Source organism: Bos indicus, chromosome 15 (genome assembly GCF_029378745.1).
Source record: "Bos indicus isolate NIAB-ARS_2022 breed Sahiwal x Tharparkar chromosome 15, NIAB-ARS_B.indTharparkar_mat_pri_1.0, whole genome shotgun sequence".
NCBI lineage: Eukaryota > Metazoa > Chordata > Mammalia > Artiodactyla > Bovidae > Bos > Bos indicus.
The window spans coordinates 30,012,787-30,036,127 of NC_091774.1; the positions used below are offsets into that span (position 1 = coordinate 30,012,787).

At 49.4% G+C, this 23,341-nt stretch overlaps 1 protein-coding gene across 5 annotated transcripts; it reads right to left on the reverse strand.

Annotated features, from left to right (window-relative positions):
- Window positions 1-1,255: 1,255 nt before the first annotated feature.
- On the reverse strand, window positions 1,256-23,338 carry HYOU1 (hypoxia up-regulated 1). 5 transcript variants are annotated; one of them, XM_019975131.2, is made up of 26 exons: window positions 23,203-23,338; window positions 11,722-11,819; window positions 11,413-11,506; window positions 11,145-11,223; window positions 10,839-10,993; window positions 10,638-10,714; window positions 10,016-10,197; window positions 9,658-9,773; window positions 8,394-8,586; window positions 8,047-8,181; window positions 7,809-7,891; window positions 7,584-7,716; window positions 7,236-7,423; window positions 6,857-6,995; window positions 6,277-6,337; window positions 6,060-6,139; window positions 5,362-5,547; window positions 5,040-5,212; window positions 4,870-4,957; window positions 4,625-4,747; window positions 4,360-4,493; window positions 4,194-4,278; window positions 3,323-3,563; window positions 3,183-3,230; window positions 2,856-2,909; window positions 1,256-2,744 (listed from the first exon to the last, which is right to left on the reverse strand). In XM_019975131.2, the coding sequence occupies exons 2-26, from the start codon at window positions 11,810-11,812 to the stop codon at window positions 2,674-2,676; spliced, it is 3,009 nt and encodes a 1,002-aa protein (XP_019830690.2). In that variant the 5' UTR covers window positions 11,813-11,819; window positions 23,203-23,338; the 3' UTR covers window positions 1,256-2,673. The 5 variants fall into 5 exon arrangements, with proteins under 5 accessions (XP_019830690.2, XP_019830689.2, XP_019830693.2 ...); XM_019975130.2 differs by lacking the exon at window positions 23,203-23,338 and adding an exon at window positions 12,800-12,888; XM_019975134.2 differs by lacking the exon at window positions 23,203-23,338 and adding an exon at window positions 12,662-12,793 and having other exon boundaries at window positions 2,856-2,906.
- Between the last annotated feature and the right edge of the window lie 3 nt (window positions 23,339-23,341).

Genomic DNA, 23,341 nt, shown 5'->3' on the forward strand with positions numbered 1-23,341 from the left:
GTTTAAAGCAGCTTTATTCATAATTGCTACAATTTGAAAAAGCAACCCAGATGTCCGTTAGTAGGTGAATGGTTAAATTATGATACATCTGGACAATGCAATACTAGTCAGTGCTAAAAAGACACTATCGAGCCACAAAAAGACAATGAGGAACCTTAAATGCATATTACTAAGTGAAAGGAACCAACCTGAAAACAGCACTGCATACTGCAGGACTCCCAGCTACGTGACATTTTGGAAAGGGCAAAACGATGGAAACAGTAAAAAGGTCTGTGGTTGCCAGGAGTTATAAAGGGGAGGGAGGGATGAATCTGCAGGGCAGAGGATTTTTAGGACGGTGAGTACTCTGTATGCTACGTGATAGATCACAGATCGTAATAGTTACAACAGTTCATAGATTGTAACAAACCACCTGCTCCGGTGTGGGATGTTGATACTGGGGTTGGCTGTGCATGTATGGGGCCAGAGGGTATATGGGAACTCTGTGTACTTTCTGCTTAATTTTGCTGTGAACCTAACCGCCCTTACAAAGTCTGTTGGGGAAAAAAAAGCAGCTTCAGGCTCAAAACTTGTCTGACTTGTTCAAGTGTTATAGAAAAACACAAGCTTCATGGTCATTTCTTATTCAACTGCTTAGACACGTAAATAATTTACTACAGTGACTTTCCTTTGGTGAAACATGGCTTCATCACAACCAATGAACCACCAAATGAACTGTTCTACATATGATGAAACAGTAGCAACACGTTCCTGTGTCAGGATAACATTCAAACTTAGCTGAGCCTCTCAATACCTCTGATTCCTTGGACCTCTCAACCTCTTTGCTGCTATTTATTTGTAAAATGAGACTTACGTTAAAAATGATTATTATCTAAAAATACCTCAAATATTATCTAAAAATACCTGGTCCAAATGATGTCAGAGGAAAAATAAAACAATTTTGTTTTCATGAAGAAAAATTACATGCATGAATCTCAACTAAGTTCAAAATGTTACCGATGTTTTGGTGGTAGTATTATAGGTAATTTTGTTATTCAAGTTTTACCTTCTAAATTTGCCATAATAAACATGCATTATTTATATTCAAGGAATAAACATACTTTCTTTTGGCCATCCCATGTGGCATGTGGAACTTGCCCAACTAGACACTGAACCCGTGCCCCCTGCGCGGGAAGCACAGAATCTTAACCACTGGACTACCAGGGAAGTCCTAGAAATAAACACATTAAAAAAAAAAAAATCACAGCACAAAAACTATAGAAAAGAATATTTTATTGAAACAGTTTCTCAATTAACAATGGAGCAAAGTACAATTTGACTCAAATCTGTCCAACCAGCCTCAACTGCTAGTGAAACAATTCAAACATATAGGACAGGATAGGAACCTTAGGGCACATTTCTGCCAATGTGGCAAAAAAAAAAAAGAGAAAAAGAAAAAAAAGACAAGAGACAGATACAACCAGGCTCCCCTATGCCCTGGGAGTGGGGGTGGCAGCCCTGGCTCCTGCTACAGATAGGACCCTGGGGGGTGGGCTGCCCGACATCCACGTGGTGGGTCAAGGGCCCCCATCACAGCAGAGCAATGCACTACAGAAAGGCCAGCCTGTACCCTCTTCCTTTGCCCACAAGGCCTGCCTCCAAGACAGCGAGATGGCAGTTCTACATTCATGCCAGTCTCTCCTGCCCCCAGGGTCTTGGGACAAGGGGCTCACAGTAGAAAGCACATTTTGGTCAGCCCAGGGGGCCAGGGAGTGAGGGAAAGGCTCTGTCTGAGAGGGCAGAACAACAGGGAGAGAAGGGGGGCAGAAGTCCAAGGGCCATGGAGTACCAGGCAACTGGGAAGAGGCAGATTTCAGCAGCTGCTTGCAGAATGCTGGCACCCTGCGCCAGCTACTCACACGCCTTTCCTGGCCCAGAGTCCACAGGTGGGGAGCTACCGTGCTCTCACACATCTCACTCCCTCGAGAGGCAGCTGGATTCTCTTCACTTTCTCCCTGCCTACTCTGGCCACTGGGGTTGTACGTGTGGGTGGGGGTCGATCTCGAGTGACTTAGGCAGTCCAAATGGATGGGGTCTGGCCAAGAGGCAGAGGACTGTCCAACTTGCAAGAGAAAGGCAAGGAGACCCACAGTGGGGAGGCATGAGAATGGGGATTTTTAGGGGAAAAAACCTTGGAGGAGGCAAAAGTACAGACAGGAGCTCAGAAACCAAACCTGGAAAGCAAGGTTCTGCAGACACTGGCCTGTGTGGCATAGATCTCATGGTGGAAAAGGGAGGGAAGGACAACCAGAAGAGCCTGGAGACCCTCTAACAACCCAGGACACCCTTCCCACTACCAGGCCTGTCAGCCAACCACTGATGGCCGCACTCTCACCTACCCACAGGCGAAGAATGAAGACAGAATAGTGATTTTTCCCAAACTAGGACCTGGATGGTAGGGAATCAGCAGGTGGGGTTGGGGAACAAAACGATTTCAGTTTGAACCACAGAACTATTCCAGAAGGAACCAGTAAGCCGTCCCTTCCTTCCCCTTCTCCGCACCTCCAGTCGCAGGTGAGAGAAGAGGAACTGAAGCCTCTGGGGAGGCGGGGAACCAACCCTCCCCCAGTCCTTGGTGCTTAATAAATAGAGGTGGTGAGAGAAGGGGGCAGGGACGAGTGGGGAACTGGGAGGTTATAGTTCATCATTCTTCAAAGTTCGCTTCTGTCCTGTCGGCTGTTCCGGATGTTCCTTCTGTTCAGATTCTGGGAGGAATTGGGGGAAGAGAACAGGATGGAGGAAGGTGAGACAGAGGGAATAGGCCCAGCTCAGGGAAGGCACTGCCCTCCAGCACAGCCCGCCACCTCCAACCTCACCTGCTGCGGGACCCCCTAATTCCAGAGGCTCAGAGTCTGCTGCTTCAGGTCCTGCTTTGTGGAAAGAACAGGTTAGTGTCTGCAAGGAGGAGGAAGGGGCTAACGCAGGGGTTAGCAAACTTTTCCCAACAAGAGCCAGACAGTAAATGTCAGTATTTTAGGATCTATGGGCCACACTTGGTCTATTCTGTTTTTGGAAATAACCATCTACAAGATGTAAAGGCCATTCAAAGCTCCAGGGCTGTCCAGAGAGAGGCTGTCCTGCTAGTCTGCTGACCCCTCGGGGCTAAGTGATGTCCATGTTCCCCATCCGCTTCCCCAGCTCACCAGTCTCTTTCTCAGGTTCTGGGATGGGCTTCGTGTCTTCAGTCTGGCCTGGAGGGAAACCAGGAGGAAAAGGTAGTCCCCGGAGGGAAGAGAAAGCTTCCTCCTGCCCAGTGATGCCTGAACCAGTCCCCTGGCCTCACCTGGTGGAGGGATGACCTTCTCACTCTGGTCACTGGTGCTGGCATTGAGGGGAGCCTCTGCCCGGGTCCCGTTCTTGTCCCGGGGCCGGGGCCGGGGCTTGGCGAACTTGGCCTTATTGAGCAGATACTGCACCTCGCGGTCCAGGGCCGCCATCTTGGCCTCGATGTCTTTCGAGAGCAACACGGGCTTCTCTGTGGCGGGAAGCTTGGCCTGCTCGGCCACGGTTGTGTTCTTCCAGGCCTGTGGGCGAGGTCAGGACAGGCTTGGAGCCAGCAGATGCCTCTGTCCCGGATGAAACACATCCCAACCAACCTCTGGCTCTTCCCCTCAGACCTCAAATCACTGCCCGTCACTGTCAGCCCCCGAAGCAAACAGATACCTCAGGATGGCATTTGAGGCTCTCCACAAGGGAGTGCCAAACTGCCTATTTCTGGTTTCCATCCTATTTCTATGGACTAACCACAGTTGAACCTCTTATTTTTCTCCTTATTTCAACCGCTTTGGTGCTCTGGTTCAAAAAACAGCCCCCACATCCAGAACAGCTTCTGCATCTCACGACAGGTCATTCTGAGCTCCCCAAACCCTGCCCCAATTTCTGCATGCAGTTCAAGCCCCAGCTCCTCAGAGCAGCTCTCTCTGATCCTGCAGGGATGGGCTCCACTACCCCTCTAATCGACGACTCATGCCTATGACCCTGGTCTGGGACTGATCAGATGTGATCCCAAATGCAGCCATCTTTTGCCTTTCCAATGAGCTGCCAAGCCAGGAGGCAATGACTGCTGAGTCTCCATTTCTCCGCATCTCCCCTGCTGCCAAGGATGGCCCACCTTGCCAGGTAAGTCTCCAATTAAGTATTTATATGGGGATTACCCAGGTCTCATTGATGATTTTCTCTAACGTTGTCATCTCCACTTCAGTGAAGATCTGGTCCATCTCTGGGATGAGCCGGGCCCCCCTGCAGTCAGAGAGGAGACAGTCAGCCCATGAGGGACAGGGGTAGGACTGAGTGGGGAAGAAGAGCAGAGGGGCTGCTCACTTGAGGAACATGCTGGAATGATTGAGGAGATTATCCAGGGCAGACAGCCGTTCGGGCCACTTCTTGCGCTCTTCCACCCGAAAAAACAGCCCGTGGCACAGCTTCCGTAGTTCAGCCAACTTCTCCTTCAACATCTGATGGACGTGGGGGTGGGAGAGGGCAGAGGGGTTAGGGGACGACAGCCTTGCATCCTTCTTTATGACCTCACACCCCAGCTCTCTTTCCTTTCCCCATCCTGCCCACCACGTCCTGGGAGCCCTCTCACCGCTGTGGTGGCCCCAAAGCCCTCATCCTCCAGCCAAGTGGACGTGGCACTGAGCTTCCCAGAGATGTCCTCACGCTGCTCCTCGGTCGACACTTCCTGGTACTCGGGCTGGTACAGCTTGTCCTGGGGAGGTGCACCAGAGCGCGAGTGTGCAGCAGGCCCTTGGGGCAAGGCTCTTGGGGCAGAACCCTCCTCCCCCACCCTGTCCCTTGTCCTGAGGCAGGCCTGTGTCCCAGCCCACCAACCTGGGTCTCAAAGATGAAGGCTTCCAAGCTGTTGGCTGCTTTCTCCCGTTCCTGCTTCTGCAGGTCCCGGAGTGTCAGGTCCTGGAGTCTGTGGCCGAGGGGCAGCACGAGTGAGGGGTGCTGCTCCATAGCCTGCGCCCACCCTCCGCACGCTTGCAGCCTTTACTCACTTCTGGGCCGAGCGGGCCAGCTGGTCCTCGGGCAAGTCAGGCAGGTCCAGGACGACCAGCTCCACTCCGATCTCCTCCACCATCCTCTGCTTCCGGGCTGGTTTCTGCTTCTTTTCTTCCTCTGGGGCGGGAGGGGCACCCTCAGACCCCGCCTCCCTCTTCTCACTTGGCTTCTGTGGGGAAGAGACGAGGGTGTGAGGGAAAGCATGACCAGCCCTCCTGTCCTCCACAGGTGGGGATGGCTCTGGGGACAGGAAGCACGGCAGGTGCCTGTCCCGTCAGCCTCGGGGTCCAGGCCGACTTCACTCTGCCGAGAGCTCACCTGGGCCTCAGGCTTGTCCCCGCCGTCTTTCTCTGCGGCCTTTTCTCCTTCAGGGGCTGCAGCCCCCTTAGCCTCAGGGGGTGGGGGCGAAGAGGTGTCCTCCGCTGGGGCCTCAGCTTCCTCCTTGAGCTCTGCTTGCTCTCCAGGCTCGTCCTTGCTCCCCTCAGCAGGCCCTTCCTCCTCCTCCTGGAAACAAACAGACACACCCTCTGAGGAGTCACCAGCAGGGCCCATGGATCAGGACTGGCTCTGCTTTGAAGGGCTCACTGCCTATGACATAGCTTGAGGGAGACAGAGGACCACTGTGTGGAAATGGGCAATGGGCATCTGGACTGAGGCAGTCTAGCTGGACAAAGGAAAAGTGTCTGGAGGTGACGGTGAGCCTTGGGATGGCTTAGAGTCCAGATAAGGGTTTGGTGAACCCAGCTCGGGCTAAGGGGAAAGAAAGAAAGAAAGTTTCAGTCGTGTCCAACTCTTTGCGACCCCATGGACTGTAGAAACCAGGCTCCTCTGTCCATGTAATTCTTCAGGCAAGAATACTAGAGTGGGTTGCCATTCCCTTCTCCACAGGCTAAGAGGAGGCGGGGCCTATCATATCCTGAGAAGCTGGGATCAACACCCCAACCCCCAGTCTCTGCTGCTGCCGCCTGGTCCCATGTACCGTCCTCCACGCTCCCCTGGCTCCACCCTGGCCTTACCTGGACTGTGTCAGTACCATTTTCTTTAGTATCTGGTGTGCTGCCACCTCCAAACAGGCTGGAGATGGTGTTGCCAAGTTCTAGAAAGAGGAAAACCCAAAGACTTAAAGAGCGCCACAGAAGTGACTCCACCCCCAACCCTAAGGGGAAGGCCTGCCCACCTCCCTGGAAGGCACACAAGGACACTCTCTCACACACGTGCACACACTCATCTTACTGGTCAGAGTAGATTCCTCTTCTGGGCTGTCCTCCACCAGCGTCTCAAACACAGACTCCACCTGACAACATGGATCCGAGGTGAAGACAAGCACATGCTAACCCACCTTTTCTCCACAAACATCCTGCCTGGCGGGTCACTGTTTAGGCACAATCATGTGACTTCCAGCTGTGCTAGCCTGTCTTCTCCCCTGCCTCCTCCAAGGGCTTCTGGATGGAGTCTCCTCCACCCCTGGTTGATTACAAGCCCTTTGAGAGGGGACTGGAGCTTCCCCCTCCTCACCCTCACACTCCTCCACTCAACAGAATGGGCCATGGTTGTCCACAGTATGTTCTAAAAGATACAAATCCCATGAACTGTTGTTAATAAGCAGGTTTCTCAGCCATCCTAGACCCTGAAAATTACGTCAGTGAGCATTCACAGGCTCTGAGATGGCCCACACCAGATCCCTTGTTTAGCTCAAGATTTATCCAACTCCCAGACCCACTTTATTGACCAGTTTGAACACTACAAGGAACCGCTGTTGAAGAGGCTGGTGGTGCCTGGGCCCCGCCTGGCACAGGGGGGCTCCTGCTCTCACCCTGTCCAGGCTGAGCACACCACTCTCGTCCAGGTTGAAGTGAGCCTTGATGCCCTTGGACTCATAGTCGGGATACTTCTTGAAGCTCTCTCCCACACCTTTTAGCTTCACTGTGGTCAGATTCTGGGAGCCAAATACCCTGGGTGGGGAGGAGAAACCCATTCAGGGGAGCCTGCAAGCCTGCCTCCAAGCTCTAGTCTACACAGCCTCTGGGTATGAGACATGGGGCCCTCCCCGAGGACACCCTCAAGATGGAAGCACCTCCCAGAGGAGAAGCTCAGCCCAAACCCAAGCCCAAGCTCACAGGCTGCTTCCCCTGTGTCACCCGCAGACCCCATCCCTCCCTCCCTGGAGTCCCCATCTGGCCCCACCCCCTCACCGAAGATCCTCAGGCCCCAGGAAGCCCAGGTCACCATAGTTGATGTGGAAGTTGAAGTCATGGCTGTAGCGATTAAAGGTGATGACTTTGCGTTGAGGGTAGGGTCCCATGCGGGAGAAGAGGACGCGCTTATTGTGCTTCAGGCTGCGGACCCCAGTCTCCTCCTCCACCTCCCTCGTGAACTCCACCTATATGGCAGGAGAAGGGAGGCCCGGTGGAGAAGCACAGCAGGGTCTGGGGTGGGGAATGCCGATGGCAGGAAGACAGAGGGATAGGCTTGAGCAGACAGTGGAGATGACCCTGGGAGAGGTATGGGGAGCCTTCCACCCAGCACACAGGCTTACTCACCAGGATGGGGTAGATCACTGCATCCCGGACGACGAAAGGCTTCACCTTGAAGGCTTTGCTGAGCGCGGCCGCCTGGTACACAGCCCCCATAGCGGCGGCTTCGTCGGCATTGATGTTCTTCCCCAGCTCCTCCCTGTGAACATCCCAAGGCTCAGGACCATCCATCTGCAGCCTGGCCTGGCCCCCCTCCCCTCAGCCCTCCTGCTGCTCAGGCCCCACACTCACTTGCCCACAGCCTTCAGCAGCACCTCTTGCACTTTGGGGACACGAGTGGCCCCGCCCACCAGGATCACCTGCTCAATCTCATCCTGTAGGGGGAGAAAGCGGGGGATGGGGTCGGCTCCGAGGTCACCCTCCTCCTCAGCACAGACTCTTCTCTGACTTATTCCCTCCTCCCTGCCACCTCTTCACTTTCCATCCCGTCTGCCTCTCCGCCACACCCACCCCGATGACCCTGCCTCACCAGTTTCATCTCTGCACTCTGCAGCGCCTGCTGCACGGGCCCAGGGACCCGCTCAAACAAGTCTGCACACAACTCTTCAAACTCCGCTCGAGTCACCTTTGCCTTGAAATCCACATCGTCCATCAGGCCCTCGATCTGGGAAAGGAACAGGAAGGTCAGAGCACTCACCCAGGTCCTGCTCTCTGGGTTGGTGGGTCAGATACCAAGGGGACAGGATACTGGGAGGCAGGCAGGAAGCATGGGAACAAGTGATGGGCCACCCCGAAATCGAGCTCAGGGTGGTGGGGTCCTCCATCCTCTGGTGGGGGGCGGGAAATCTTTGCCCTCAAGCAGCCACGTGTGAGCACCTGGGCCATGTGATCAGCATTGGCGCTCAGAACGGTCTTCAGTCGATTGGCCTCACGCAGCAGCTTGGCCATGGCACGAGGGTTCTCTCGCACGTCCTTTGCTCTCTGACCCTTGCGCTGCTCATTGAAAAGCCTGGCCAGGTGCTCACGCAGGCGGAGCTCCATCTCCAGGCCCCCCAGGGTACGGTCAAACCTGTGCAGGAAAGGGAAGAGGGACAAGTGTGAGGAACACACGGGGTCGCTTCATCCACACAGGAACCTGGCTCTCACCCACACGGCTAACACCTCTCAGCCATAGTCCATCTGGCCATTTATTCAACTGTAACTACTATGCATCAAATTATGTATTTATCTCTGGAAATACAATTGTAAGAAGGAAAAAAAAAAGACAGGGTCCCTGCTATCAAACAGTTTATAATCGAGCAATTAACCACACTGTGAAATTTTAGCAATCCTCTGTGTTATAACAGAGAGACAGATAATGCCACTAGAACATAGATAAGTGAAATTTCAGCTATTTAGAGATGTCTGGGAAAGTTCTGTGGAGAAGTGATGCTGGAGCTGAAACTTGAAGATGAGCTGGAGTTAATGAGGTGAAGAAGAGAGGAAAGAACATTCTAGGCAAAGGGTGAGGTGTGAGAGAACAAGAGTGTATAAGTTCAATGGAGGGCAAAGATGGCTGGAGTTCAGGGTCAGAGCCAAGCTGGAGTTGTCATACAGGTGGCTTTATAAGCCAAGACAAAGGTGTGGAGCCACTGAAGGGTTTCTAAAGAAATGAGATACAGACAGGTTTGAAAAGAACCCTCTAGCTGAATGTGGAGAAAGAACTGGAGGGAGGCCACACTGGCAGCAGTGAGATATGCTATTCTGCAGGTGAGAGGTGACAGCAGTTCAGACTAATACGGAAGCCGTAAAGGTGGACAGAAAAGAATGGGTTCATGAAATAACATAACATCAGCAACAAGGAAAGCAAAGATGCCAAGAACAAAGAAATAGTTGAAGCTAACACTCCTCATAGGGCCTATGGCCTTATGGATTTCCTCAGAAGCAGCTTGGGACATTCATTGCCCTCAACTTTCCCAAACTGTCTCCCCGCATCTCCATCTACCTCGTGCTCTTTGGGAGAGGTATCCTACAAAGACTGATGCTTTAGCCAGGAGAGTATTCCTGCAGGGAGCAGGAAAGAGAGGCAGCTGACCCTCCAAGAAGAAACCCGGACCCAACGGCAGCTCAGCAAGCAGCCCTCCTCGCAGCACCCACTTACCCCACACCCCGGATCTGCAGCTGCGGCTGGATCCCCGCATCCTTAGTCTTCACTGTCTGGTAGGTCACGATGGTGCACACAGTGCTGCCTGAGCCCATGTCATAGAACATGATATTCTGCAGAGACATCGAGGCCACTGTCACAGGAACCTAACACAACTCCAGGGTGCCTGCCTGCCTCCAAAGGGCTGCACCGACTCGAATGAAAGCCAAACAGCTCAGCAAAAGGAGCTGAGAGGGGGCTGTTGCCGCATTTGTCAAGAGCCAGCATGCAAATAAGATGCAAAACAAGCCAAGTGACTTCCATCATCAGACTCAGCCACCCTGCCAGGCCGGTCGGCAGCTCCCCCCCGGCTCACCTGGGCAGTGCTGTTGATATCTTTCCTGCGGAAGACACCGTAGCTGAGGGCTGTGGCGGTGTTGTCATTGATGAGCTGCAGCACCTTGAGGCCAGCCATTCGCGCAGCCTGCAGCACAGCTCGGCGCTCAGCCTGGTTGAAGAAGGCTGGCACAGTGATCACTGCATCCTTGATGGGCTGCTCTACAGAGGAAAACAGAACAGGGTTCCCACCAGCTCCACACCTTAGATGGGGGTTTCTCAGTTTCAGCACAGCTGACATTCTGGGCTAGATAGTACTTTTTTTTTTTTCTTGGCCACGCCACATGGCACATGGGATCTTCATTCCCCAACCAGGGATTGAATCTGTGCGCCTGCAGTGGAAGCTCAGGGTCTTAACCACTAAACCACCAGGAAAGTCCCTGGGCCAGATAATTCTTTGTTTTGGGCGGCAGAGGTGTGCAGTCTAGGACGTCTGGCAGCACCCGTGGCTTCTACTCAGTAGATGGCAGTGGCTGCAGCTCCCCAGTTGTGACAACCAAAAATGTCATCAGATGTTACTAAATGTTCCTGGGGACTCAGACCTGCCTTCATTTGAGTCTCCAGGGAAGGTGGCTTCCACTGGCCCCACCTTGGCCACCCACCTGCAAAATCTTCAGCCAGAGACCGGGAGTAGTTGAGAAGCATGCTGAGGACCTCCTCTGGCGAGAACTGCAGCTGCCTGGGGGAGGGGAGATGGTTAGCGGCGAGGAAAGCCCGGCATCCACACAAGGACAGTGGTGAACACATGTTGACGGGGATCCCACCAGGCCCCGTGAGCCCACCTTCCCCAGCAGGGCACTCACGGGCTGATTTGGAAGTACACAGTCTGCCTCTGCGGGTCGAAGCCCAGCTCATGCTCAGGGAAACGAGCTTTGTAAAGGGCTACATGGGGGTTATTCTCCTGCTTCCCCAGGAGGTGCTGGAAGTAACGCAGCGTTGCCTTTGGGTTCTTGATGGCCTGAGAAGAGGTAAAGAAAGAGCAGAGTGTTAAGACTCCCAAACCTGCCTTCACCTACCTACCTTGGAGATCGATCAGGGAGCAGACTCTGGAGTCTGCCATCGCCTCTCCTCTGCCCACTGCTTTGGGAAGGGGTGGGCTGTGAGCTCACCATGCTGGCTGCACTGTCGCCAAAGAATCGTTCATTTTCTTTCAGGGTCACAGTCACTGGGGTTTTCCTCCGGGACTCCCTGAGGAAAAGACACACTGGGGCCATGTGCCTATGGCACGGCGTGTTCTCAGGAGCCTTAACACCCCCACGTACATACAACACCCCACAATCATGCAGACACAAAGTGTGTTGAGGCCACTACCAAGAACACACTTGGGCCTGGGGTGCGGACCCTCTTTTCCCCACCCGACCCTGGGGCCGCCCTCACTTGTTCAAGACAATCTCCATGGGTACTCCAGGTTTGACGATGGCCACCTTCATAGACTCGCTGCCCAGGTCCACAGACATCACTGCCAGTGTGTCTGAAGGGGAAACAGATCTGTCAATTAGCCCCTCTTTCCCCACCTTCTACCGCTTTCCATGGAGAAGGTAAGACAGCAGCAGACAAAACAAAAACTTCTGGGTCTGGCAACCTAAGAGCGGAAAGGTTTCCCATTCACCAGTCTCATTACCCCTGCCCGCCACATATCATCCATCATTCACTCATTTCTTTTGACGCCTCTGCTGGGGTACATACCACTCAGTGCCAACAGGTCTGCCAAGAGCACAGTCATCAAGGCCCAACAGGCTAGCCTCCTCGGCCTCTGCCTTCTGACTGTGGCTGCCATTGTGTCCCTAGGAGAGGAGAAAAACAACACTTGTAACTGGATGCCCTGAGTGAAGGAGGCAGAACCTCATCCAGAACACAGAAGCTTTAAAATTCATACCTACTCCATCCTCATCCACGGCAGGACAGGGTACATCCCCCCCCTTCCCTTCTAATGAGAACCAAGCACTCTCACCATCTTCAGAAGTGACCATGGGAAGGCCCAGGTGAACCACCGGGGATCCAAGCCTTTGGCCACCACATCCCGAAACAGTGATGGTAACAGGCCAGGAGGAAGGAGACCAAGGCCTTCCGCCCACTGTACAGGCAGCTCGACGGGCGCACCCCAGCACTGTCCCTGCTGTCACACACCTGGGGTGCCACCAGGGATCCCCGCTCAGGACTAGACTACCTCCCTACACCTGGAGCTCCCCCACTGGCGGGGAAAGCCTGGCCGGGCCTGAACGGGAACCGAGAGAGGGTGACGCTGGAGGAGGCAGGGATGGAAGAAGGGCACGTCTCGTCCTCAGCATCCCTTCGGGTTGTCCCGCCCGCTCCCCTTCTCCATCCCATCCCGGCCCCGCTCTCTACACACAGCCACTGTGCCTGGAACGATAAGGTTCCGCGCCGAGAAGGCAGCCAGTATTCCGAATTCACCTAAGCCTTACCGGCCAAAGGCGGCGGCTCCTACTCCCGGAAACGGGTCCCAGCCCACCTCTAAGGCATGAGAGCACCCCAGGGACCGAGCTGCGGGGCCAAGCGTACCGGCGTCCGCGCGGCCCTCACTCCCGCTACTGACCCGCCCCCGGAGCTAGCACGTTGCCTCCTCTTAGGGGTGGCCGGTTCCCATCACCATCCCCACCCCTGCTACCTCTTGCCTCCGCTCCCGTGGCCCCAGCTCTGGGACAAACGCAGCTCCGAACAAACCCACGAGGCCAGCAGCGCGCCCCCCAAATCCGCGCCCTCCACAACTCCCCTCTGCTTGCAAACTGTTACATTAGCCACCAACCTCTCCGCGGCGTCTCGCGCACCAGCCGGCCCCGGACGCGGCGTGCGCTCATTGGAGCCTCCGCTGCCCGGCCCTGCGCCGCGGGCCTGGCCCCGCCCCCCACCGCCGCGGCGCGCGTCCCCATTGGGCCACGTTCTAAGCCCACCCCCTCCTCCGTCTCCGGCCGCCGCCGCGAAGGCGAAGGAGAGGCCAGTCCATCAGTTGGAGGAAAACCGCCGATGCCCGCCTCCGATTGGTCCACGTCACGCGCGGCCCAGCGTCCATCCCGGTGCGCTCACGGGACCTTTCCGGCCGCGGCGCTGAAGGTCTGATTCGGTGCCTGGAGCGAGTCGGCAAACGGGCGGCCCAGCACTCGGGCCTCTTCTGGTCATCTGGGATCCCCGTCCGAGGAGCAGGCATCCTCGCATCCCCGAGGCAGCCACGCGGAAGAGGTGCTAGCTTGCTGGTCGGTATTGAACTGCCCTAGGCTTTGGCTGGAAATCAGAGAATGACTTCTTAGTCCACCTCAACCCCCGCTTTCTTTCTTTGCGGAAACTAAAGCCACCAAGAGAGATGTTCGCTGATGAGTCGGAGATAACGCTTGTATTAGTGGCAGAAGTTGGCCTGGACTCTTTACTCCAGTTTGAGAAAGAACATGCCGAACTGCAAATCCCTGACACAAAAGCCGCTTTTGTGAGGCTCTAATTGGTTAAGCACAGATGCACCACCTCCTGTTTCTCTTCCATTATGCCTGTTTACTTTCTGAATTAAAGCACCTCGGAAAGGTTTCTGGTGCTCTTAACTCCCCTCTCTGTACTTCACAAGCCCATAGAAATCTGCATGGTCGTGAGAGCACACTTTCTTTTTCCAGTTTTACTGACATCAGCGCACTTTTCTTAAATATGGTATCACTGCTTCCTCTCATGAAATCGTTGCCTAGCCTCCCTTTACAGAAGGTTCTTGTGAAGGCCCTGGCTATGATAGCCCAGGAAATCTTATCTGGTCCTTTCCCTACAGTTTTTTATAATGCTTAGGGCTGTTACAGAATCCAAGCTTTGTCTACTAGCCAATAGTTGGACGACAAACTGATTCAGGCAAACACTAGGCTTTATTCGGAAAACCTGGCTACCAAGAAGATGGCAGGCTTGCATCCTAGAGTACCATCTGATTGGGGTCTGAATGTCAGTTTCTTTTATAGAACAGAGAGGAGGAGGTGGTGTGGAAGTAAAGTAAAAAGGCCATAAATCCTGCAAAATAGGCATCAGGGAAGGGATGTGTTAATTTTTTCTTTCCTGTAACCATTCACAGGTGGGCAGGGTCAGATGTATCAGTAGGAACTGAATAAAGGCACTTTAACATTCAGGCAGGGGGGCAGGTTCCCCTAGCCAGGTCATTATATATTTGTACAGTTGTAGACAGCATCCTTTTAGTGACTAAGTGACGAAACGCAAAGGTTAAAGTAAACAGATCCAGCTGGGTTCAGATTTGAGTCTGGTGTCTATGCTTAGAAGATCAACCTACTGGCAGTATCAAGGAGAGGTCTGTTTTCCTTCCTTTTAAGAATAGTTCAGTCTTCAGGTAGTAGAGAAATTGGTAGAAATAGAAATTCGCTTGAAACTAACACAGTTTAATTACACAAATAATATACAAATGTAATCTTGTAAAAAGTTCTAATATGCCAGATAAAGTTAAATCTCTTTGATAATATCCACAATCTCTAGAGTTATCTGCTGTTATTAGATGTGTAACATTCTAGGCCTTTTCCTCTATTTACATACATGTATGCATCTTGAAACATGTAGCTGCTGTCTTTTTTAAATGGTAAAATGTTATACAATTAGCTTGTTTGCAACTTGCTTTTTTTTTTCCTTGGGTTAAAATAAATCATGGTGTATTTTCCATACCAGCGTACAGATTCACCTTGTTTACTGCTATTGAACATTCCATAGCATGGGAGTTGTTTAATCATACTGATGAACATAGAAGTTGTCATTTCAATGCCACAGAGAAAGATTTTGCTTATTTTCTAAGCCCATTGTGGTGCGCAGGCTTAGTTGCCCAGTGGCACGTGGGATTTAGTTCCCCAACCAGGGACTGAACCTGTGTCCCCTGCACTGGAAGGCAGATTCCTAACCACTGGGCCACCAGCAAAGTCCCCAAGATTTTGTTTCTCAATAACTGACTCTACTTTTGACCACCTATTCAGTGGGGTGAAAGTGAAGTCGCTCAGTTGTGTCTGACTCTTTGTGACCCCATGGACTGCAGCCTACCAGGCTCCTCCGTCCATGGGATTTTCCAGGCAACAGTACTGGAATGGGCTGCCATTTCCTTCTCCAATTCAGTAGGGTAGATTCTTTCAAACAGAATATGCACTTTAACATTTATTGGCCCTATGCTGCATGCAAGCATTGTGCTAGGTGTTGGGATTCCAGAGATGGGGATGACGTTTCCTTCAAAGGTCAATCTGTTGGGAAACAAGTATGTTTACAGTTTTGCACACTTGTTAAAAACCTATTAAATGATTTTCAGTTCAGTTGCTCAGTCGTGTCCAACTCTTTGCAATCCCATGGACTGCAGCACGCCAGGCTTCTCTGTCCATCACCAATTCCCGGAGCTTGCTCAAACTCATGTCCATTGAGTCGGTGATGCCATCCATCTCATCCTCTGTTGTCCCCTTCTCCTGTCTTCAAAGTTTCCCAGCATCAGGGTCTTTTCCAATGAGTCAGTTCTTCGCATCATGTGGCCAAAGTGTTGGAGCTTCAGCTGGAGCATCAGTCTTTCCAGTGAATATTCAGAACAAACTTCCCATAGGATTGACTGGTTGGATCTCTTTGCAGTCCAAGGGACTCTCAAGAGTCTTCTCCAACACCACAGTTCAAAAGCATCAATTCTTCAGCGGTCAGCTTTCTTTTATAGTCCAACTCTCATATCTATCAGAAGAACCGTAGCTTTGACTAGACGGACCTTTGTTGGCAGAGTAATGTCTCTGTTTTTTAGTATGCTATCTAGGTTGGCCATAACTTTCCTTCCAAGGAGTAAGCGTCTTTTAATTTCATGGCTGCAGTCACCATCTGCAGTGATTTTGGAGCCCCCCAAAATAAAGTCTTATCACTGTTTCCCCATCTATTTGCCATGAAGTAATGAGACCCGATGCCATGATCTTAAGTTTTTTGAATGCTGAGTTTTAAGCCAGTTTTTTCACCCTCATAAAGAGGCTCTTTAGTTCTTTGCTTTCTGCCATAAGGGTGGTGTCATCTGCATATCTGAGTTTATTGATATCTCTCTGGGTGGGCTTCCCTTGTAGCTCAGCTGGTAAAGAATCGACCTACAATGCAGGAGACCTAGGTTCGATCCCTGGGTTGGGAAGATACCCTGGAGAAGGGAAAAGCTGCCCACTTCAGTATTCTAGCCTGGAGAATTCCATGGACTATGTAGATCATGGGGTTGCAAAGAGTCCGACATGACTGAGCAACTTTCACTTTACTTCTTTCTCCCAACAACCTTGATTCCATCTTGTGCTTCATCCAGCCCAGCATTTCGCATGATGTGCTCTGCATATAAGTTAAACAAGCAAAGTGACAATATACAGCCTTGACGTACTCCTTTCCCAATTTGGAACCAATCCATTGTTCCATATCTGGTTCTAACTGTTGCTTCTTAACCTGCATACAGATTTCTCAGAAGGCAGGTAAGGTGGTCTGGTATTCCCATCTGTTTAAGAATTTTCCACAGACTTTTGTGATCACTGGATGGCTTTACTGGGAGAGTAAGAAAGTCTGCCCTGCTCCTTATGTGAGCTCCCACTCCCAGAATATCCTTGGTGGGAGCACAGTCTGCAGCAGCTGTGCTTCTCAACCTGGGTGTCTGTCCCCCCCCCCCGGGAGGGGCAGCAGGTGCAATTGCTCTGGGGAGTCACCTGTTTTGTTCTCTGACCAGATTGAAGTTTCACAAGAGCAAGGTGTAAAACAGTAGGAAAATTTTAATGTAGAACATCTGACTTAGATGAAACAGGACAGCTGCTTCCCTGGTGGCTCAGACCATAAAGCATCCACCTGCAATGCAGGAGACCTAGGTTCGATCCCTGAGTTGGGAAGATCCCCTGGAGGAGGGCATGGCAACCCACTCCAGTATTCTTGCCTGGAGAATCCCCATGGACAGAGGAGCCTGGCGGGCTACAGTCCATTGGGTCGCAAAGAGTCGGGTACGACTGACTGATTAAGCACAGCACAGCACAAGACAGCTGAATCTACTAGTTCTGCTCCAGAACAACCTGTAATAACGTTTGAGGACTACCTCCCCTCCCCTACACTATGCAGAAGCCCAAGGGAGAAAGTTGCCATCTCACAGAACATGAGTAAAATGAACACCTAAGTCAGAGCACATGCATACATTATAAACCATGCATACATTATATAACCATGTCACGGGCCGAGGCCAATGTCAATTATGGTGAACATCCTGGTCCAGAATTTAAAATGTGTTGTCACCCAGTTACCCCATTCTTAGGTATATATCTATTTGAACATATTCATGAGGAGACTTTGTTCACTGAGACTTTGTAATAGCTTAATTCAAAATGCACTAAAATGGAATACTGCTCCAATGCCCAGCAATAACTGTATAGATAGGGAATTCCCTGGCAGTCCAGTGGTTAGGCCTTGGTGCTGTCACTGGTGGGGCCACAAGTTCGATCCCTTGGGGGAACTAAGATCCTGAGTGCCATGTGAAGTTGTTAAAAAAAAAAAAGTTGGATCAAATAAATAGTGGTAGATTCACACAATGGAATTCTATAGAGCAACTGGTCTCTTACATTCAACTGCTTAAATAAATCCCACACAGTATTCAGTGAAAGCAGACAGAAACCAGAGAGCACACAGTTTATGACTTCACTTGGATAAAGTTTAAAAACAGGCAAAATTAAATTCTAGTCATAGAAGTTGGGATGGTACTTACCCTTTCACAGTAAGGAGAGGGCATAAGGCTGGCTTTGGGGATGGTAGTTGCAATGGCTTTGTGAAAATTGAGTGGATTGTAGTATGTACATTTAATCTGTTTGCATGTTACACTTCAATAATAATTTCAGAAATTATTTTGTATGTGTCACACAAAAGACTAGATGGTTTATTTACTGTAACTTTAGGCAGGAGAAGCACCAGGGTAAGTTTTTTTTCCTACTTTTATAGCAATATTTTTAGAACTACAGAAGAAGTGTCTGTTGTGTAGCTCTCCTAGCCCTCAGTTTCAACATCTTTCAAAGAGGCATGCAGGTACATGCCTCACAGGTCATATCAAAAAGTGCCTGTGGGGCTCCTGGGTACAAGGGCTTTGTGTCCCCATTTCTTTGATTGTAGGAAACAGCCTTCATTCAGCCTCCATCACTTCCCCTGAGTTCCAGTAGGCAGATTCAAGCAGTTGTTAACTAGGGAAGGGATGGGATGTGAGACCAGGGAGAAACAAACAAGTCAAGAGCAGTCTTGGGGCAAGGTCCTGTTTCCCCATCAATGGATACACACAACAATATCTTTGAGTTATTTTTGCAGATACTGAAACCCCTTCCAGGTGACAGAAGTTGACATGGTTAATGATGGTATACTGCCCACAAGCTTGTAGACCTCAGATTAGTTGACCTGAAGGTTAATTATGCTAATTTCTCTCTGCATCACCATGAACCCATCAGAAGAATGTCAACAAGCTGATCACGCCCTCTTTGAACAATTACTATAAAACTCACTGTCCAAGTGGAGACATACAACTTTGAGGGTATTAGCCCACTGTGGCCCCCTTTGCTTGGCAAACTAATAAAGCTATCCTTTTCCACTTCACTCAAACTCTGAGATTTGATTCAGCACCTGTGTACAGAGAAGCTGAACTTTCGGCATCACAGGGTTGGTGTCAAAATTAAAGAAGGGGGTAAAGTGCTTCACACAGTGCTAGGGAATCCTAAGCACTAAATATACATTAGTTAGCTTTTTTTCTTTTCAGTCTAGAGAAATAAAACTAAAAGATATGCAGTATTGCAGTGCTAAAAGCTTGGTTAAGTGCTTTACCAAATTCATGACGAAGGTTCCTCTTGCAGGCCAGATTTTCACAATCAATAATCAGCTAATTGCTCCTTTCTCCTGTTTTATGGTTGCCTTAAAGCCCTGCGCTCTCTTATACTGTAAGACCTCTGAGTTTTATTAGGTTGACCTTTTTGTTCCTAAAGTGGAAACTGCTGCTAGCCTTTATAGGGGCTAAGAGGAAAAAAAACAGACTTTACAGTAGTTAAGAAAATAGTTTCTACCCAGAGAGCCAGATGTGGGGGCGGGGTGGGGGGGGGAATGATAGAAAATAAAAATTTGCAGCTGAAACAATAAGTTTTCCTATTTTGCTGTAGAGGATATGACTGTTGTACATGATAGGCAGCAGTTTGCTGAAGGGCAAAAGAGAGGGCATTGCTAGGTAATTCTTGATTCTGAGTCATGATCTCTTTAATTTCAAGCTAAAGACTCAAGTTGCTTCTTTACCTTTAGTCCCTTCAGAACTCCAGTTCTCAGAGTTTTTCAGAACTGGAAGTGACTTTGTACACACAATCACTTTCTGTGTAGTCTGCCTTCTTACATCCTCACTACACTGAAGTGCCTGGATTCAGACAAGCATACCTAAAAGACAAATCCTGGTGTATGTTCTGACAAGTGTAGCCTAGCTTCACACCCCCAGCAAGTTATTTAATTAAGGGTTAGGGAACTGAAGAATTTATTTCCAAACGACTTTGATGTTTTTGCTCAGGGAGAATCACCTGAACCTCTTTGAGACTCTGTTTCTCATCAGAGATAATGATACTCCTGCAGGTGGTTGCTACAAAGAGTCAATGAAGAGTGAAAGCACCTCATTAGGTATAATTCACTACATGAAATTGAGGGCTGGTATCTGGAAAAGATGAAAACTCTAATTTGAAAAGACACATGTACCCCAATATTCATAGCAGTACAATTCACAATAGCAAGACATGGAAGCAACCTAAATGTCCATTGACAGATGAATGGATAAAGATGTGGTATAAAAAGATGTGATATACATATTAATATATCACATTAATTAATTAATATTAATATATATTAATAATATAAATTAATAAATTAATAAAAAGAATGAAATAATGCCCTTTGCAGAAACATGGATGGATGTAGAGATTATCATGATAAATGAAGTAAGTTAAAGATAAGTATCATATGACGTCACATATGTGAAATCTCAAAAAGTACAAACAAATGAACTTATTTAGAAAGCAGGAATAGACTACAGACATAGAAAACAAACTTATGGTTCAGATCAGAGATCAGATCAGTCGCTCAGTCGTGTCCGACTCTTTGCGACTCCATGAATTGCAGCACGCCAGGCCTCCCTGTCCATCACCAACTCCCGGAGTTCACTGAGACTCAGGTCCATCGAGTCAGTGATGCCATCCAGCCATCTCATCCTCTGCCGTCCCCTTCTCCTCCTGCCCCCAATCCCTCCCAGCATCAGAGTCTTTTCCAATGAGTCAACTCTTCGCACGAGGTGGCCAAAGTACTGGAGTTTCAGCTTCAGCATCATTCCTTCCAAAGAAATCCCAGGGCTGATGTCCTTCAGAATGGACTGGTTGCATCTCCTTGCAGTCCAAGGGACTCTCAAGAGTCTTCTCCAACACCACAGTTCAAAAACATCAATTCTTCAGTGCTCAGCCTTCTTCACAGTCCAACTCTCATATCCATACATGACCACAGGAAAAACTATAGGCTTTACTAGACGAACCTTTGTTGGCAAAGTAATGTCTCTGCTTTTGAATATGCTATCTAGGTTGGTCATAACTTTCCTTCCGAGGAGTAAGCGTCTTTTAATTTCATGGCTGTAGTCACCATCTGTAGTGATTTTGGAGCCCAGAAAAATAAAGTCGGACACTGCTTTCACTGCTTCCCCATCTATTTCCCATGAAGTGGTGGGACTGGATGCCATAATCTTCATTTTCTGAATGCTGAGCTTTAAGCCAACTTTTTCACTCTCCACTTTCACTTTCATCAAGAGGCTTTTGAGTTCCTCTTCACTTTCCGCCATAAGGGTGGTGTCATCTGCATATCTGAGGTTATTGATATTTCTCCAGGCAATCTTGATTCCAGCTTGTGCTTCTTCCAGTCCAGCGTTTCTCATGATGTACTCTGCATATAAGTTAAATCAACAGGGTGACAATATACAGCCTTGACATACTCCTTTTCCTATTTGGAACCAGTCTGTTGTTCCATGTCCAGTTCTAACTGTTGCTTCCTGACCTGCATACAGATTTCTCAAGAGGCAGATCAGGTGGTCTGGTATTCCCATCTCTTTCAGAATTTTCCACAGTTTATTGTGATCCACACAGTCAAAGGCTTTGGCATAGTCAATAAAGCAGAAATAGATGTTTTTCTGGAACTCTCTTGCTTTTTCTATGATACAGTGGATGTTGGCAATTTGATCTCTGGTTCCTCTGCCTTTTCTAAAACCAGCTTGAACATCAGGAAGTTCACGGTTCACATATTGCTGAAGCCTGGCTTGGAGAATTTTGAGCATTACTTTACTAGCGTGTGAGATGAATGCAATTGTGCGGTAGTTTGAGCATTCTTTGGCATTGCCTTTCTTTGGGATTGTACCAAACAGCAAAGGAAGGGAGGGATAAATTGGGAATTTGGAGTTAACAGATACACACTACTATATAAAATAGATAAACAGCAAGAACCTACTGTATAGCACAGGGAACCATACTCAATACCTTGTAATAACCTATAATGGAAAATAATCTGAAAAAGAATATTTATATGTGTGTGTATGTGTGTGTATATATATATATATATATGTGTATATATATGTGTGACTGAATCACCTTGATGTACACCTGAAACAATGTAAGTCAACTTACTTCAATGTATTTATTTATTTTTAAATGAACTTACTTCAATTTAAGAAAAAAGAAATTAAAAGCTCATTACTGTCAGGCCTTTTTATGTCTGTTTCCTATCATGGTGGTCAAGCTCCCTGAAGAGCAGGCACCATGTCTATTTCATGTATATATGCTGGGCATTTAGTACAATTTCAGGAATACTAAAGACATATTTGTCAAAAAGAGGGAAGGAAGGAAGGCAGCAAGTCTGAAGAGGTGCATGGGTCCTCTGGAGGGCCTGTCTCTGCTTATGTACCCTCACCAACAGAAGATCCAGTGGCTTCGACATCAGAGCCTCTACCACTGGACAGTAGGGGGAGCAAACGCATCAACAACAAAGATGTCATTCTGCTGCTCACATCTCTCTTTGCGTTCACTTTGCTTCCTTTAACAAGTATTATCCATAGCCTTAATAACTCATAGGTGAAATCGGACATAGGACATAACTCAAAGGTGAAATCGGGTCCCATCTAGACCCTATTTGTGCTTCTGCTCAGAGACTGAGATTCAAAATGGTACTAATACCTGCGTGACAAAGAAGAAAGAAATCTGGGCTATAAATCAGGAAATCTGTGTGCCCTACCCTCATTTATTTCTTTAGACAAATAGACATAACTTTTTCCATCAACTAGATCAAGGAGAGGGTAAGAGGAAAAGCATCTGCATCCATTGCTTCAATCCACTTGGAGCATCTACTAGGCTGTTAGACCTGGTTCTTGGTAAGCAACACACAGGCCCTGCTTGCTGAGAATCCGGGGAGGGAATAAAGCCTAACATGTTCTGAAAATAGGCTGTGGGGGACAGGAATGCAAAAATAAACTCCACAAATACTAATCATATGGCCACTTTTTCATATTGCATACTGTCTCAAATGACTGTGTCACTCCCATTTGTAGCTTCTAGTGGCGCAAAAACAGTAAGTACACTTGCAGTTTTCCACACAGACAGCTGGTTTAGCCCAAGTTGGGACCCGTAGGTACCATGAAGTGTCTTTGACCCTTGTCACCTGTAATATCACACAGCGGTCAGTGCCACGACTTCAAGGCTCTTTGCTATACTCTGCTTACACCCTGTCATTATGGCAAGGAGAGAAAGGCCAGGTTCTTGGAATTTGTGCCCCAGAAATATTTCCCAGCCTCCTTAAGAGACATGTTTTAGGTGCCCAATAAACGCCATGCCTCTGACAGAGGGACACAAAAACACACTGACTATAGTTACAATCTGTACCTGGTGGCAGACACAAACCTCTAATGTTACTTCTCCTTTCCTACAGCCGAAAAACCAGTTTCATATACACCCACTCACTTAGGCCTCAAAACAGTCCTGTGATGCAGAAGGTAATTCACCTAGCTAGGCACAGGGGGTTACAATTCACAAACCGCGTGTCATCCCTCATCTTGATCCCCCACTGCCAGCCAATTTAATTAAAGAGGAAACTGATGCCCAGAGAGGTGAAGGTCTAGCTCTTAAGAAGCATTTCAGTCAAGGCACTTACAGAGCCGGCAAAACCGAAAACTGCGGAGTGAGCTGCGGGTGGTGAACCCTGCCTCAAGCGGCCGCGCCTACTGTCCAAGCAGCGGGAAACCGTCACTTCGAGAGGAGAGCGCAGGTGCACCAGACTCCAGGACGTCAAC